This window comes from Salvia splendens, chromosome 12 (assembly GCF_004379255.2).
Source record: "Salvia splendens isolate huo1 chromosome 12, SspV2, whole genome shotgun sequence".
Classification (NCBI taxonomy): Eukaryota; Viridiplantae; Streptophyta; class Magnoliopsida; order Lamiales; family Lamiaceae; genus Salvia; species Salvia splendens.
This window is the reverse complement of record NC_056043.1, coordinates 29,980,285-29,995,209: the sequence shown is the minus strand read 5'-3', so window position 1 is coordinate 29,995,209 and position 14,925 is coordinate 29,980,285. Positions and strand designations below refer to the sequence as shown.

The window sequence follows — 14,925 nt, the reverse complement described above, 5'->3', positions numbered from 1 at the left end:
AATTCCCAACTTCCGATGCAGCTCATCGATTAACGCCCGAAGATATTCGGCTTCGTCGGGGTCGGTACACTTCTTGAGGGCCTTGTGCGTCTGCAATAACGTCCTCGCCATCGAAGTTGTTGCCAACGACTCAAACGCGGTGGCCGTCTGGGTCGGGAGCGTTTCCGGGAACGGAGATGGGTTTGCAGCGGTCGAGGATGAGGTCGCGGCCGCCTTCCCCTTGGCCTTCACAGCCTTGACGCCGGGAGGACACCGGTGTGCCGGAACTCCCTTCATCCACGTACGTCCGGTTGAGGTCAACAGGGTGATTACCGCTGCCGCTGCTCGTGTAATCACCAGCTTCGGTGGTCTTCGTCCTCTTCGGCGCACCAGTGTGCAGAATTCCACCTTGGAACTTCTGATTGTCCCTCAAGAGCGCCCAGATGGCCTCGTGCTTGAAGTCGTCGTTCATCGACCGGTACGACAACAGCACTTTAGTGTGCACGTCGCTCAATCTCTCGCCGTTCCCATGTGCCAGCGTGAACTTCTCGAACTCCGCCGCGTACAAGTTCACTTGCTTCTTCACTTGATCCCAGTGCTTGCGGAGTTGCTCACGTTTGCGCTTGTACGCGGTCGGCGGCTTGGCCTCATTTAGAGGCCGGCGATGCGCTCCCAGTACGCGACCTGCCTCTGGTTGTTTGCGAAAATCGGGTCTTCCGATATATCTACCCAACACCGGGCCAAAATGAGGGTTTCATCGTCGGTGTAGTTCGTACGGCCGGGGGCGTACTCATCGCAATTTCCGGGAGGCGGCAACTTCTGCGCCCGCTGCCGGTTCCGCTTCTTTTTGGCTGGGGCGGAAGTGGTCGCGGCGGGTTCGGGATCGGCCGCTGCGGCGTCATGGCGGGAGGGAGCGCTTGGTCGGTTTGGAGACGACTCCATGTCAGACAACCCGTACGATTCCGTACTGAAATCAAGATCGTACTGGGTGTCGGCGTCGAGCGAACGATATTCGCCGGGTTCTGTACCCGGCCAACGCGCCTCTCCGCTGAACATAGGACTATTGGGACTTGAATCCATTTCGTAGTAATTATGTAAATGTAATAGTTTCGAAAGTGAAATCGTGAAATGAAATTACAAATGAACTCTATTTATAAAAAAATGAAACCGCGTGCCATCGTCCGCGTCGATCGTCCGCGTAGCCCACAGTGGGCCGGACGATGGCGCGGACGATGGCCGATCGTTCGCGGTCATCGTCCGCGTAGGCCGCAATGGGCGGACGATGGCGCGGACGATGGGCATCGTCCGCGCTATACTCCGCGCCCTTAGTATAGGGCGCGACGATCGTCCGCGGCCTATGTCACGCACCCGCAATGGGGCGGACGATGCGCGCCATCGGCGCGCATCGTCCACCCCATTGCGGATGGCCTAAAATCACATCTGTTCCTACAAAAGAGTTTGATTGCAGGGAAACTGGAATTACAGATCAAAGCTTTGGAAATTTACACTTATTTATTTTAACTAAAACTTCCCTGGTACGCCGTCACTGGCGGAGCTAATTAAGGACAAGAGGGACGGTGGTACCCCAAAATTTTGTAATTATTGTTATTTGAGAGTAACCAATGTCAAAGTTATCACAATGGTCCAATGGTGTTTGATAAGACTCATTTCATGCATCGGTTTAGGGGTGAAATGTACGCTACTTGATCAGTTTTATCGCGCAAAACAAGTGTTAAATGTGTAGAAATGTTACTTGACCAAGACAACTAGGTCAGACTGATCAAGCAAGTACAATAGGCGAAAAAGACCAGATTTCGGGGGAAGTTGATCAAGGGGAGTAATCAAGCAGTTAAAGAGGGGACCACTGGATGTCAGAAGAAGGACACGCGAGGCTATGAGCTGGATGGTGCGCAGCATTCTGTTATCAAGGACGACGTTCTAGAAGGGGACACGTGCTGGAATATGAGACGCAAGGACAGAGCTGAGTCACGATTCTGTTGCTGAAAAGCGTCGTCATTCTAGAAGAATAGCACGTAGCAATCAATGAGTCGCTCACTCTCAGCATGAGCGAATATTCCCTGCCAAGATCGTTATCCAGCTGGAGGTCGTGCCGAGCCAATAAATAGAGGATGTGCCATCACACAAAAGAGAGTCGATCATTTACTTTCCGTCTAGTTTAGCTTAGTTCTAGTGTTTAGTTCAGTTATCTAGAATAGCTTAGTTTAGCTTAGATAAAGTAATGCTTAGTTAGAAAGGGGGATTGAAGAAGCGCTACAGAATACTTGTTATCTGTCGGCGTAGTCATAAGTTTCCCGCCGAGGCTCCTCTCGGTTTTAATTGCTTTCGTAGTTGCCCAAGTATTAGCTTAGTTTAAATTTTGCGTTGTAATGAGTTTAGTTTAAATCAAAGTTACTTCAGTTTTCATCCTCTCATTTACTGCTTTAATTTCATCTTCGAGCACTTAACCCAGTAGTTAAAGTTACCTTGATCAAGCTAGCAAGTTTAATTCTGTCTAGAGTAAAATCAGTAGTTAAAAACTCCCAAGTTAAAGCGTGGCAACAGCCAACCCCCTATTCACTATTCACACACTTGATACACCAACTTCTCTGTGGGATCGACCCCGAACTTGCCGCTTTACTGTTAAAGTAGTGCAAAATTGGGAGTTATAAATTACTTTGGTGGGTAAACGAGTGAGAGCGAGTTTGCATCGATCAAGTGGCAACGACATTTGCTAACTGATCCAATCGGTTCGGTTATCTTCAATATAACTTGGTCCGAATTCGCTTGCCGTTCGAAACCTGCTCGCCAGTGTTGCACTCATTTCTCATTTCTTAGATCACGTGTTCGATTCTATTTGGACACCAATTTAATTTTCTTATTTTGTTAAAACAAATTGGTGTCTAGAACTATAACCATTGGAAATATTTTCAATAATACTTTCCCAAAATAATGTAAAAGATGATTTCTGAGTAACGGTTCTTATTTTGTTAAAACAAATTGGTGTCTAGAACTGTAACCATTGGAAATATTTTCAATAATACTTTCCCAAAATAATGTTCTTATTTTGTTAAAACAAATTGATGTCTAGAACTGTAACCATTGGAAATATTTTCAATAATACTTTCCCAAAATAATTTAAAAGATTATTTCTGCGTAACGGTACTATTTCATGTAAAAATTTATCGCATACCCAAATCAAAAGTTCTGAATCCGCCACTGTACGCCGTCAGCTTATAATTGGAGGCTGTCAGCTTTTTAGTAGCGGTACATTTCCATCTTTTCATAGGCTTTTCAGCCGTCATCAAACTTTTGAGGCCATCTCTAACCAGTTACACCAAACTCAAACCCATTTTTTCAGTTCTGTCACATCAAACGGTAATTCTACTCCAACCATTTACACAAAACCCAAACCCAAAAGAATATTCCATATTCACCTATTTTTTTTTACTTTTTCAATCTTACCTACATATTTATTTAAATTGCAAATTAACCCCACAACACTTTATCAATAATTTATACTCCAAATTTCATATAAATTTAGTTTATTTACTTACATACATATTATATTTTGAGTACAATCTTACAAATTACATAAAATTTATATAAATTGATTTTTAACTAATTAGTTATATCGCCCAAAACCTAAAGGAGATATATAATTAATTCATTTATGTATACCTATATTTAGTTTATTTACTTAATTAGATACAATTAAAAATAGGAGTACTAAATTAAACCCCAAAATAACGTGAGACTTGGTCTTCTTCATCTCTCTTTTTCGTTTTTCTTTCTCTGCGTCGGCAAATTTCTTCCTTCACTGGTTCCGCCAAATTCTCCATAAATATGGTAACTCTCTTTGCTTTATTTGAAAATAGATGAACAAGAAAGGATTAAATTGCAATTTCCAGAAATTAGAAAAGTGACTTTGCGATCGCTACAGTGCTACTCCATCTTTGGGGTAGTACTATTCAAAAACACAAAAAAAATGACGATTTGAGATGGGTTTTAAGGTATGATTGGAGGTGTTTTTCACTGCAAAATTGCGTTTTGGGGTATTGTTGGAGATGCCCTTATTACTACAAAACTTGGCTAAAGCTGAATAATATTGGCTTCACTTGGTTCTTAGAGCATTAGCAATGGGGCGCCCTCCGCCCTATGCACCGCCATGTCAGTATTTTATCCTCTTACCCTTCCACCTGCAGTGGGGCGCCCTATAAGCCGCCCTAAAGGCCGCCCTAAGCATTTTCTTTATTTGAATATTTAAATAACTACAAAAATTGGGAAAAAAACCTTCATTTCATTTAAAATTAATACATTACAATACGAATTAAAAAAAATACGCATTCTCAACGACGGCGGTTACGGGCCCAAACTTCTTCAACCATGTCGTTCATGAGCTGAGCATGATCTTGTTGGTTGCGCATTGAGGCCTGTCTAGACAGGACCTCATTGAAGTTCGTCGGTAATCCTCGAGCGTGGGGCGCGGTCGCCGTGCCGGAGCTAGATCCACCTTCATCATCGGCCCAATCGGTGACGCTTCCATCTTCGTGTTCGACTATCATGTTGTGCAAGATTATGCACGCATACATGACATCGGTGATGACTTCCTTGAACCAGAGACGCGTCAGCCCTTTCACTATTGCCCACCGTGATTGGAGCACACCGACAAGTGTCTGACGTCGACTAGGTCTGGGGATCTGCTCCGCCGCCGCCGCCTCTTCCTCGCGCTGCATTTCAGCTAAGCAATCCGTCATTGCGTCATTGACGGCATCGAATAAGGCTCGCGTCAAGGTCCGACTAACGCCCTCCGAGGTACTCCAGTCGTCGTCGTGGTTCTTTTTTGTTTGTGAGAGATTATCGAAATATTCGTATGGAATGTGAGAGATGAGAGAAATGTTCGTATGAAAAATAGAATGACAAACGAGGTTTAAATAGACAAAAATTTGAAGAAAAAAAAACGTGTTGCATCGTCCGCGTCGCCCACAATGGGCGGACGATGCCCTATTGTTCGCGAACGATCTATAAGGCATCTGGCATCGTCCGCGCACCCACAGTGGGCGGACGATGGCGCGCCCGAGGCATCGGGCGGCCTACCGTCCGCTCCATTGCGGATGCTCTTAATATTTTAACATATGATTTGGTAACAAATATCATCAAGATGGGCAGGAAAAATGGATTGGCCAAACGGTGGCTTTATATATTTATAGATTAATCTGCAATTTTCATCGCTAGTGTAGAAATGTTATTATAGTATAGATATGACAAAGTAAAAGTATCATATATATCTATATACGTAGACTAATTTAAATTACTGCAATATTAACCTCTTCGCAATTTAGACTAATTTAAATTACTGCAATATTAACCTCTTCGCAATTTAGACTGAACGAGTAACTGAACAATGTTGCTTTCAATAGTTACTGCAATATTATTAACTTGTTGCTTTCAAATTGGCTACAAATTTGAAATATGAACAAACATGATTTCGCTCAAAAAGAAAAATGGGTGTTTGGACACGTGGCGGTCATCAGTGGGTAGAGATGATGACATTACCGTTAACTTTTAAAGACAAGTGCATGTGACTTTAAAGGGAATCTAATCATCTATTCAATTAGACAGACTTTGCAGATTTGTACCGCTGTCTGTCTGTAAAAATAACAGTAACCTAGAAAACTCCATCCCCAATTACTTACCATTTTTTTTTTTATCTATTTACCATATCTTATCACTTTATAAATTGGCTTCACAGTGTTCATATCCATCCATCTCAAGCTCTCTCATCTCTTTTCACTAGGGTTTCTCCAAAACTAGGCTTTTTTAGATAAACCAAAATTTAGGGTTTCTTCACAGCAGATTTTTTTTATTGATGCCAGATTTTCTATATGCTATGCTGCTTTAATTTCTTGTTATTTTTATAGATCTGGTGTTTTCTTTCCCAACCTCAAGGGTTGTCTTTTTGTCCTTTTTTGTTTTATTTATGGTTGATTTGAGGCATGTGAGTGGAGCTCTTTTAAGTCCAATAAAAGGATCTTGCTGGTGAAAAAAAGCTGCTAATTTATGGATTCCTCAGCCCTATCCAAAATAAAATTGGATTGGTTTGTGGATTGCATATGTAAGGAGCTTTTGTTACCCATGTTTGAGCCTTGTTTGGATTGAAGGGAGCTCTACACTATTTTTGCTCTTAATTTATTTTTCAAAATATTGAATTTATTCTTGTAGAAATTTAATTTGTTCCCAATGTTTCCAAGAAAAGGAAGAAATTATGTCATTATATGTTTTAGATCTGTTGTTTAGCTGTCTGTTTCTCCTTAGATTCTCTTGGACTGTTGTGTGATTATATTCAACTTTTGATCTGTTAACTTCCTTCCCCCTTTAGAATTTTGGTTTGCTATTTTTGGTTGCAGGTGAAAGTCAAACTGCAGGTAAATGCAGTGTTCAATGATTTCTGTTTAATATTGCTGCCTTTTTTGTGTTAAATGTTTCTCTTGTGATGGAATTTCCTCTCTTTTACCTTTTTCTTAATTATTTTGGAGGTTCTCTTAATAAACACTGGATATTTGTTTTACAAGAAATTTCAGTATACTATTTGTTTTCTTATATGGCAGGTTCTCTTAATAAACACTGCATATTTATATTTTACAAGAAATTTCAGTATATTATTTCTTAGTATCATTTGTAGCCCATTTACAATTAACATTCATTTATACTTAAAAAAAAATTTAAATTTGACAAATATAATTTTACTTGAGCAGTTTTCAAAGGAAGGCCATAAGATTTATATTTAGAAGCATGATTTGTTGATACTTGATATACTCCCGTAAGCATGCGGTGTTACCACTTGATATAAATGGTGAATTTAGAGTTTTTGAGTGTGCGAAATAATTCTACTGGTTTGGAGTTCCAAATTTTGAACCATTTTGTATCTTCTTTTTAATATTTTTCTCAATCACAATCCTTATTTTTTCATTTAAGAAATTTCATTGTATATAAATGGATTCCTTTCTAGTGATACCATTAATAAATAATTTATTTTAGCTTTTGCAGAATGTGTTATTTTATTGAGGAATCATCTTTTGACTTATTTACGATAAAAAAATTAAATGTATTAGAAGAAAATTGAGTAATAATAATAAAATTTAAATACATTGTAAGAGATATGAAAAAAAGGCTTAACAAGAGAAAATTAAATGTATACAAAGTTTTTAAAGCATAGAAACTGAATTGATTAAAAAAATTATTAAACGCTTTAGAAGAGAACTACACACTATTTTATATGAGAAATGAGAAAGTTAAATGGAAATTAATGACGCACTAGCAAAAAATAAAAAAATGTTTCGTAAAATGAGTCAAAGCCACATGCTTTTACTTCGTTAAGAGAGTGTCTATGATGATCTCAATATATAAGTCTCAATATATAAGTGCATATAAACATTTAAAATAACGAATCATAAAAATTTAACATCCTAAAAATAGAAAACCACATCCTTAACCTCATGTTGGAATGAAAGTGAAATTTTGTTGGTTTAGTTTTAAATTAGCAAGGGACATCTCTCTTTGTTATGTATTTTCCTCCGATCAATCCAAGAGCTCACCTGCAAGAATAAAATGATTTGTGGAGAAATCCTTAAAGTGCTAAAAGACTTTATTTCACGGCACAAAAAGATTTCTTATCATCCTAAAAGGCATCCTTTAAATAGGAAATCCAAACCCTGTAAGGAATTTATGAAGTGGTTAATGAGATTAAAAGAGATGCTCTAAAATCACATAGAGAACAAAATTAAATAATACTGCACGGATGTGATCCCTTGATCATCGTCAGTTCGTTGAGGAGATGGCAGCGGGCTTGTGTCGTAGAGCTGCACGTACGGGCTCATGGTGATGGGTCGGGTGACGGGAGGACCGTATCACTCTCTAGCTCTCTCTCTCACACACACATCAAATCTTACCTTAAATAATCAGTCCAAAACAGAACAACTCATACTTTCAATATATATGTAAATAGATCAAATTAAAGCAAGATCTGGATAGGACAACAAGAATTCACTCTCTTGGAAACAATATGAGATTTCAAATTCTCAAAGAAAGTCTAATACACGATTTAGATAACATCCAAACATATCATAGTATGAAGTTTAAGGGTTAAGGCAGAAACCAACCATGAAAATTGAAAACTAACCAATTTCCCAAATCCAACAAACCTAAAGATGTCACACCACTTAAAAAATTGCAAATCAAGGCAATTTTAGGTTCTAATTTAACTTAGAAACAAAATCTATCTCGAAGCAAAATTCTCAGACATCAACCTTTGCTTACAATCACCAGCACCACATCAGTCTGCACAATGTGCATATCATCATCAAAATCTCATGAGATATATCACGGGAAATGTACCAGTTATCCCAACTTGATCGAGCAAATGGGACAAACACGCGTTCCAGCTCAAGCCACAGACTCGTCGTTGTAGCATTAATAACAATAAAAACACAGATGAAGCCAAATGTGATCAGTATCTGTTAGTTTCAAGCAAGCACATAAGAAATCTAAGCTTTACATTTACTAAAAATTTCTTCATATAGCTCTAAGACCTCAGGATCTTTCGCCCCAAAACGCTTCACATATTTCTCAACAAACAAGCTATGACTACAGACTAGGAGCGAGCCAAAGCTTGAGCTCTTGACGAAACCTTTCGACAGCAAAGCTTGGTAAAAGGCACACCGTGGCACAATCCTTCTCTCGAAGCTCAACCCCAATATCGCAGGCCTGGCCATGAAAACAGACACATCACACGCCATCGTGTTGATTATGAAATCCAAGATTTTAGTAATTTTATTCTTGGAAACAGACATGATCCTGGGATTCTTCCTGATAACAACGAGCACTTGATCCTCGGACCAGCCCCATCTTGTGTAATGCCTGACCTTCTCCTTCCACGACAAATTGCTCAACTGCCTCATCACTTTCAATCCTGTGATGAAAGCTTTTGTGTCGGGACTAAAGCCGAGATCGAGAATCCTCTGCACCGCTAACCTAAAGGTGTCGGGAGCAAGAGCTACGCGTCTAGGATCAGCTCTCAGCAAGGCTACAATGTGGGATTCGGGCACACCCGCATCCCTTAAGATTCCCACATTAGGCAAGATTGTCTTCTGCAAATTCTCCCTAAGAATACCGGGATGGCGCAGAATCGAGAACACGACATCTTCGTCCGACCCTAGGAAGCTCCTAAGGAAATCAACACATGGGATTATCTGGCCCTCTAAGCTTCTATCCAGCACATTTGGCTGCATTGTCAAAATCTTCACTAATTGTGAGCTTGATAATCCCAAATCACGGAAAAATTCAATCTTGGGCAGAACATTGGATTCGGGGGTGCGCCTTAAAACTAAAGGCCATTTCTTAACAATGCGTGAGATTTCGGAATCGGTGAAATGGTGATTTTTGAGAAACGCGACAACGGAAAGTGGTTTTTCAGCAGAATCAAATTTGAGGAGCTTGGAGTAAAGTAGGGCTCGTTTTGGGGGAAAATTGAATTCGTTTTCCAGATAAAAAGCAGAGAATGGCTTTGGATTCGAGACGATTGGTTCTAGGGCATTTGCAGGTGGTGATGAAAATTGGTTGAATTGAAGCAGGAAATGGGCGAGTGATGGGAGAGAAGCAACGCGACATAATCTTGCATCGTAAAAATTGAATATGCGAATTTGATTGAACATCATTATTATATTGAATACAGAAGTTGAAGAGTACTTTACCTCTTCGATTCAATTAACAATTCCAGCTGAACAATTGCAGAGATTGAAAGCCCTTTTGCTTAAACCCTATATGGCTATTTTGTTAAACAAATGTCTACAAATTACATTCATACAAGCATGCTTTCAATTCAAATAATCAATGTTTTAAAAGTATACTTTATAAAATTAATTTTTTTATAATCTTCAGTTAAAAATAAGTACAAAAATATGCTCTTAGTGTAAAATAAGAAAAAATGACATTTGATATTTACCTATTACTAAAAATATATGATGATACTTTTTATTCTTTAAAATATGTATAGACTCATTTTTTCAGAAACTATTTTTGAAAATAGTAACTCTATTTTCTAAGCCCGCCAACCCTATAAGTCAATCCACACAATAAATTAAGAGCTCATTCGATGTTTGCTAAATGGGCAGAATTGATGTGAAAACAGGTGAATAATGATGATTCGGTGTTCCGTATTTTTTATGCATAGCCCTCGATATGACTAAGGGCACGCACTGTTGGCCACGACTTTCGGCGTATATAATTATAGCCTCCTATTTGACATTTGAAGACTGCTCCGCTACAGTGTATCGATAATTATGTGTCAAATCACCAATTTGACCCGTGAAATTTGTCATTTTGGTGTTGGCGCGATTTATAGAATTGGGTAGTCGGTGGAATTTGTGTGACAGGGGCAATATTAGCCAATCACGCTAGTCAACCCAACCCATCACATCAAATTATGATACTCATTTCTTGTACACCAATCGATGCAATTGACTTTCATTGTGGTGGGGTCATCAACATTTAAATATGACCACATTTATTTCTACCAAATGGAAATATGGAAGACCGAACAAGCCCTAAAAGTTTAAAACTCAAAGGCATAATTATTTTACAATAGCACTCTTATCAAATATACTAGTTCCAGTCTCATTCTAAGTAATTTCTCTATACTAATTAAAAACTATCAACAAATCAAATGAAATGAAAATTATTATAACAAATATAATCATTTTGCCAAATTTAAGTTCAACATATAATCATATAAATGCACATAAAAAAGCCAAGAAATATAAATACATATTTCAATATTTTGAAAACAAAAAAAAAGCCAAGAGTCTCATAGAAGAAATCAAAATCAACTCAAGTGTAACTATATATACGGAGTACTACCTTTAGTAATTTAAATACGAATATATTACTAATAAATTATATAATTAAATATAAATAATTAAACAATTTTAATATACTAAGAATAATAAAAATGTACAATAAAATCCCAGAAGTTAGAAATCCAAATCAAAAGCGGGCCCAAACTAAAACTCTACCAAATTAAAAAGAAAATTAATTCTACACTTATTCAAAGCCCAAATTATAGAATCCAAATTCCAACCTACTATCCTTCTCTCTCTCCCCCTTACCGGCGCGAAACCCTCCCCGCCTGGCTCAGCCGCTGTTTTCTCCCTGCGACCGACCATCAACAAACTTTTCCGATCACCACACCTTCTCAACCTCAGCTCAACAACACCAATAATTCCTAGTTCTACTGTTCATCTGGTCAGTTTCTTCTTCCCGTCTCACTCCAGTCTTCGTAGAATTGTTCTAATGAGATGTGCAAATTTCCTCAGTTTATTCATTCGAATTCATATATTTTTTCTGTTTTGTAGATAATTTCTACTTACGAGTGCTTCCGGTAATCAGGTGTGAGAAGATGGCAAGTGCTGCAAAAGAGGATCCGAAGAAGAAGCCGCAGCCGCAGCTGGTGAAGCTGAATCATGCTTTCAAATTGGTAACCATATATTCTGATGCTTCATTACTTTGCTTTTAATGTGGATGGACTTTAATAGCATAACTCTTTGTATATATAGCCAATTGTTCGAATCAGATGTTGTATTTTGAATTTCAGCTAATCTTTCACATTGAGGCAATTCTTGTTGATTCATAGTTTAGGTGATCTTTCACATTGAGAAGATTCTTGTAGTTTTTTAGTTTAGATATCTTTCAAATTGAGACATTCTTCTAGTTTTCTAGTTCAGCATATCTTTCAAATTGAGATGATTCTTGTAGTTTTCTGGTATAGGTGATCTTTCATATTGTGATTGTTCTTCTAGTTTTCTAGTTTAAGTGATCTTTCACATTGAGACTATTCTTCTAGTTTTCTAGTTTAGGTCATCTCATATTGAGATGGTTATTTTGGTTTTCTAGTTGAAGTGGTGTTTCACATTGAGATGATCCTTTTAGTTTTCTAGTTTAGTTGATCTTTCATATTGTGATGATTCTTCTAGTTTTCTAGTTTCAAGTCATCTTTTTCATATAGATGATTCTTGTAGCTTTCTAGGTTAGGTCATCTTTCATATTGAGATGATTCTAGTAGTTTTCAAGTTTAGGTCCTCTTACATATTGAGATGATTGTTGTAGTTTTCTAGTTTAGGTCATCTTTCATGTTGAGACGATTCTTCTAGTTTCCTACTTCAAGTGATGTTTCGCAAATTCTTCTTGTTATATAGTGAGGAAAATTTATTGAATTGGTATTTTCATAGACATTTGTTGATCTGGTTATGCAGTACAAACAAAGATCTTGACTTGTTATTTAAAATTTGTCGTGGGTGCTTAATTTATTTCCTTTTTTTATTTTGTTTGCTCTTATGATCTACTTTGATGTTGGGCTGTGGTTTAGTAGTGATACTATTTACATACAAATTACTATGTGCCTTGAAATGAATAGATTCTTATAAACATACTGTTTCTCTTTAGGCGGAGCAATGGGTTAATAACATGACTAAAACCTCGTCGATGGATAAACCACCTTCGGCAGAATTGGAAGGCCGTCCCATGAGGTTAGTGTAGCTCCGGATAGAACTCTGCATCATAGTTTAACTTCAGAATGTAATTTTATTTGCTTGGTGATTTTTCACAGACTTGGAATTGGTGCAACTGTTCCTAAAGAATCCAAATTTATTCGTTCGAGTAATCCTGTTGAAAAAAAGTTGCTTGCCAAGCTGCATAACAACAAAATAAAAGGTGCCATGAGAGATGAAGCTTCAGCCCCGCCTGCAGAAACTGGAAAGGCTGATGAGGACAGTGAAGAAGAAGAGTCGGAAAGCAAAACCCGAGCTTTCTCCAAGAAGAGACCTCCGAGCTCAATTTCACATCTACATGCCAGAAAGAAACATAGGTGATTGTTGTATATTTCAAGAAATGCTGCAAATGTTTTCTCAGCTGTTTCAGTGCTTGCACCAACAACCGTGTAGTTTTCATGCCTCAATGATGCATACGTAGTGAAGAATTGTAATTTTAACGAAAAATAGGAATTTTTGTTTGTCCCTTAGTTATGTGTGTGATTAATTTGAAAAACTACTTCAGATTCTTTATCTTCCAGACTTAGAGCTTTCAATCCAAATAAACAATACAGATTAACATTTATTTGGAATTGTCTCATTTTGGTAGTACTATAAAATATAAACACCCCCCCTTTTTTTTGTTTAGGACTACATAGTAATTTTTTAATTGAAGATGGTGCAATATGGTTCTGTGATTTATCAGTACTGGAGAACGGGTCTGGACCGCAAGGGGAGAGGTTTACTCCGTCCCGGTAATGGGAGAATGGAACCGGACCGCAAGGGGAGGGAGGTTTATTCCTTATAAAATGAGTGCAGAAAAGTGACCGAGACTCCAAAAGTGGGACGGAGAGAGTATTTTTTATAAATCATAAATTAATATAGAAACGCCAGTATGGATCATGTTTTACTTATATACACGCCAACACCGAAAGCGTTTTTCCCATAAATGGAAGAAATAAAAGTTTGGGTACATGTTTCAAATTATAGTAGTAGACTCCCCTACACATCCCATTTTCTCAAAAAACATACAACTACAAATTTACTCATGAGAACCAGTAAATTGAGACAAGAATCAGACGAGGATGAGGTCCAGATCTCTGATGTCTCAGATTATTGTCCGGCAGGCTTCATGGATTCCTCATCAAGGTTTTCTTTATTTTTACTTTTATGTACATTTTAATCAACTTTTGTACTTTACTTACTGATTTGTGTCCAGGTTTGTTGGTCGTGTACCTTTTTCCTATTAATCTGATTTATGATTTCCTCTGGTAGATTTTTGTTGGATTATCTTTTGTTTAATCTTGTTCCAGTTAAAGCCATTGAGTGTTTTTTTTGCCTTATATGCCAATTTGTTGGGATGCCATAAGGGTTTCTTCGGTTTCTGGATCTGGAAGGTCTATAAGGGTAATCGGCGATTTGCGTTTACGCGTTTTTGTATAACTAGATTCAATTTTTCCCTAATTTTGAATCGCTGAGTGGGTTCAAACTCAAATCACGTTTTAGTTGTGTAAACGCGTTATTTATCCGGGTAATCCGATATAGATTCCATATTCGATTATTTTGTATTTATTGTGACAGGTAAGATTTAAACTAGTTTGCAGATGTATTCGTAGGAAGGCAATAAGCATTTAATGCTCTAACATCAACACTTACGAATTGTAGCAATTAAGTGTCCTCATGGCCGACAGTTGAGTTGTACTTCTTTTGGGCTGTTTGTTTCTATTATTGGAAAAAAACTTTATTCTCTCATACATTATTTTTTTTTCTCTGTTTTACTTTATTCTTTTTCTTACTTTATTACTCCATCCGTCCCAGAAAATTTGTCATCTATTTCATTTTTCATCTGTCCCTAAAAATTTGCCACCTTTCACTTTTACCATTTTTGGTAGTGGACCCTACATTCCACTAACTCATTCCCACTTACATTTTATTTTAAAACTAATATATAAAAGTAGGACTCACATGCCACTAACTTTTTCAACTCACTTTCTATTACATTTCTTAAAATCCGTGCCGGGTCAAATGGTACCAAATTTTAAGGGAAGGAGGGAGTATCTTTCACTTGATATTTAAACATCAATTTTTTAAATCCTGCACAAAAGAAACGCACCAACTATTTTTAATTTGATATATTTACTTACAACAGAAGAAGAGGAAGAATGTGGTGCAAGTAGATAACAAGGTAAAAGGTGCTTAAAGAAAGATCAAATCTAAAGATATACAAGTGAAAATTTATGATTTCCTTTTGCTAATTATATGTGATTTATGCTTGGATCCATGTCTATATGCACCCTTATGTTTTGTTGATTGTGATTTTTTGGGTTAATTTTTGTTGATTTTTCGGGTTAATTTATGTTCACTACATAAA

At 37.7% G+C, this 14,925-nt stretch overlaps 1 protein-coding gene and 1 long non-coding RNA gene across 3 annotated transcripts; one reads left to right on the top strand and one right to left on the bottom strand.

Moving 5' to 3' along the window:
* Positions 1–7,321: 7,321 nt before the first annotated feature.
* Positions 7,322–9,804, bottom strand: LOC121758197. Its single transcript, XR_006041373.1, has 2 exons — positions 9,726–9,804; positions 7,322–7,571 (listed from the first exon to the last, which is right to left on the bottom strand). It is a non-coding gene; the product is annotated as an uncharacterized LOC121758197 (long non-coding RNA).
* Positions 9,805–11,096: 1,292 nt separating this feature from the next.
* Positions 11,097–13,140, top strand: LOC121757211. Of its 2 annotated transcripts, none has more exons than XM_042152726.1 (4): positions 11,097–11,274; positions 11,419–11,506; positions 12,472–12,554; positions 12,635–13,140. In XM_042152726.1, exons 2-4 carry the CDS (start codon positions 11,429–11,431, stop codon positions 12,894–12,896), a joined length of 423 nt encoding a protein of 140 aa, XP_042008660.1. In that variant the 5' UTR covers positions 11,097–11,274; positions 11,419–11,428; the 3' UTR covers positions 12,897–13,140. The 2 variants fall into 2 exon arrangements, with proteins under 2 accessions (XP_042008660.1, XP_042008659.1); XM_042152725.1 differs by having other exon boundaries at positions 11,385–11,506.
* Positions 13,141–14,925: the final 1,785 nt, after the last annotated feature.

What these genes read in the sequence shown, in the direction of transcription:
- LOC121757211 (XM_042152726.1), top strand. Translation starts at nt 11,429, where the DNA reads ATGGCAAGTGCTGCAAAAGAGGATCCGAAGAAGAAGCCGCAGCCGCAG. An exon ending in TGAATCATGCTTTCAAATTG is followed by an intron (nt 11,507 to 12,471) that starts GTAACCATATAT and finishes GTTTCTCTTTAG; the next exon opens with GCGGAGCAATGGGTTAATAA. An exon ending in TTGGAAGGCCGTCCCATGAG is followed by an intron (nt 12,555 to 12,634) that starts GTTAGTGTAGCT and finishes GATTTTTCACAG; the next exon opens with ACTTGGAATTGGTGCAACTG.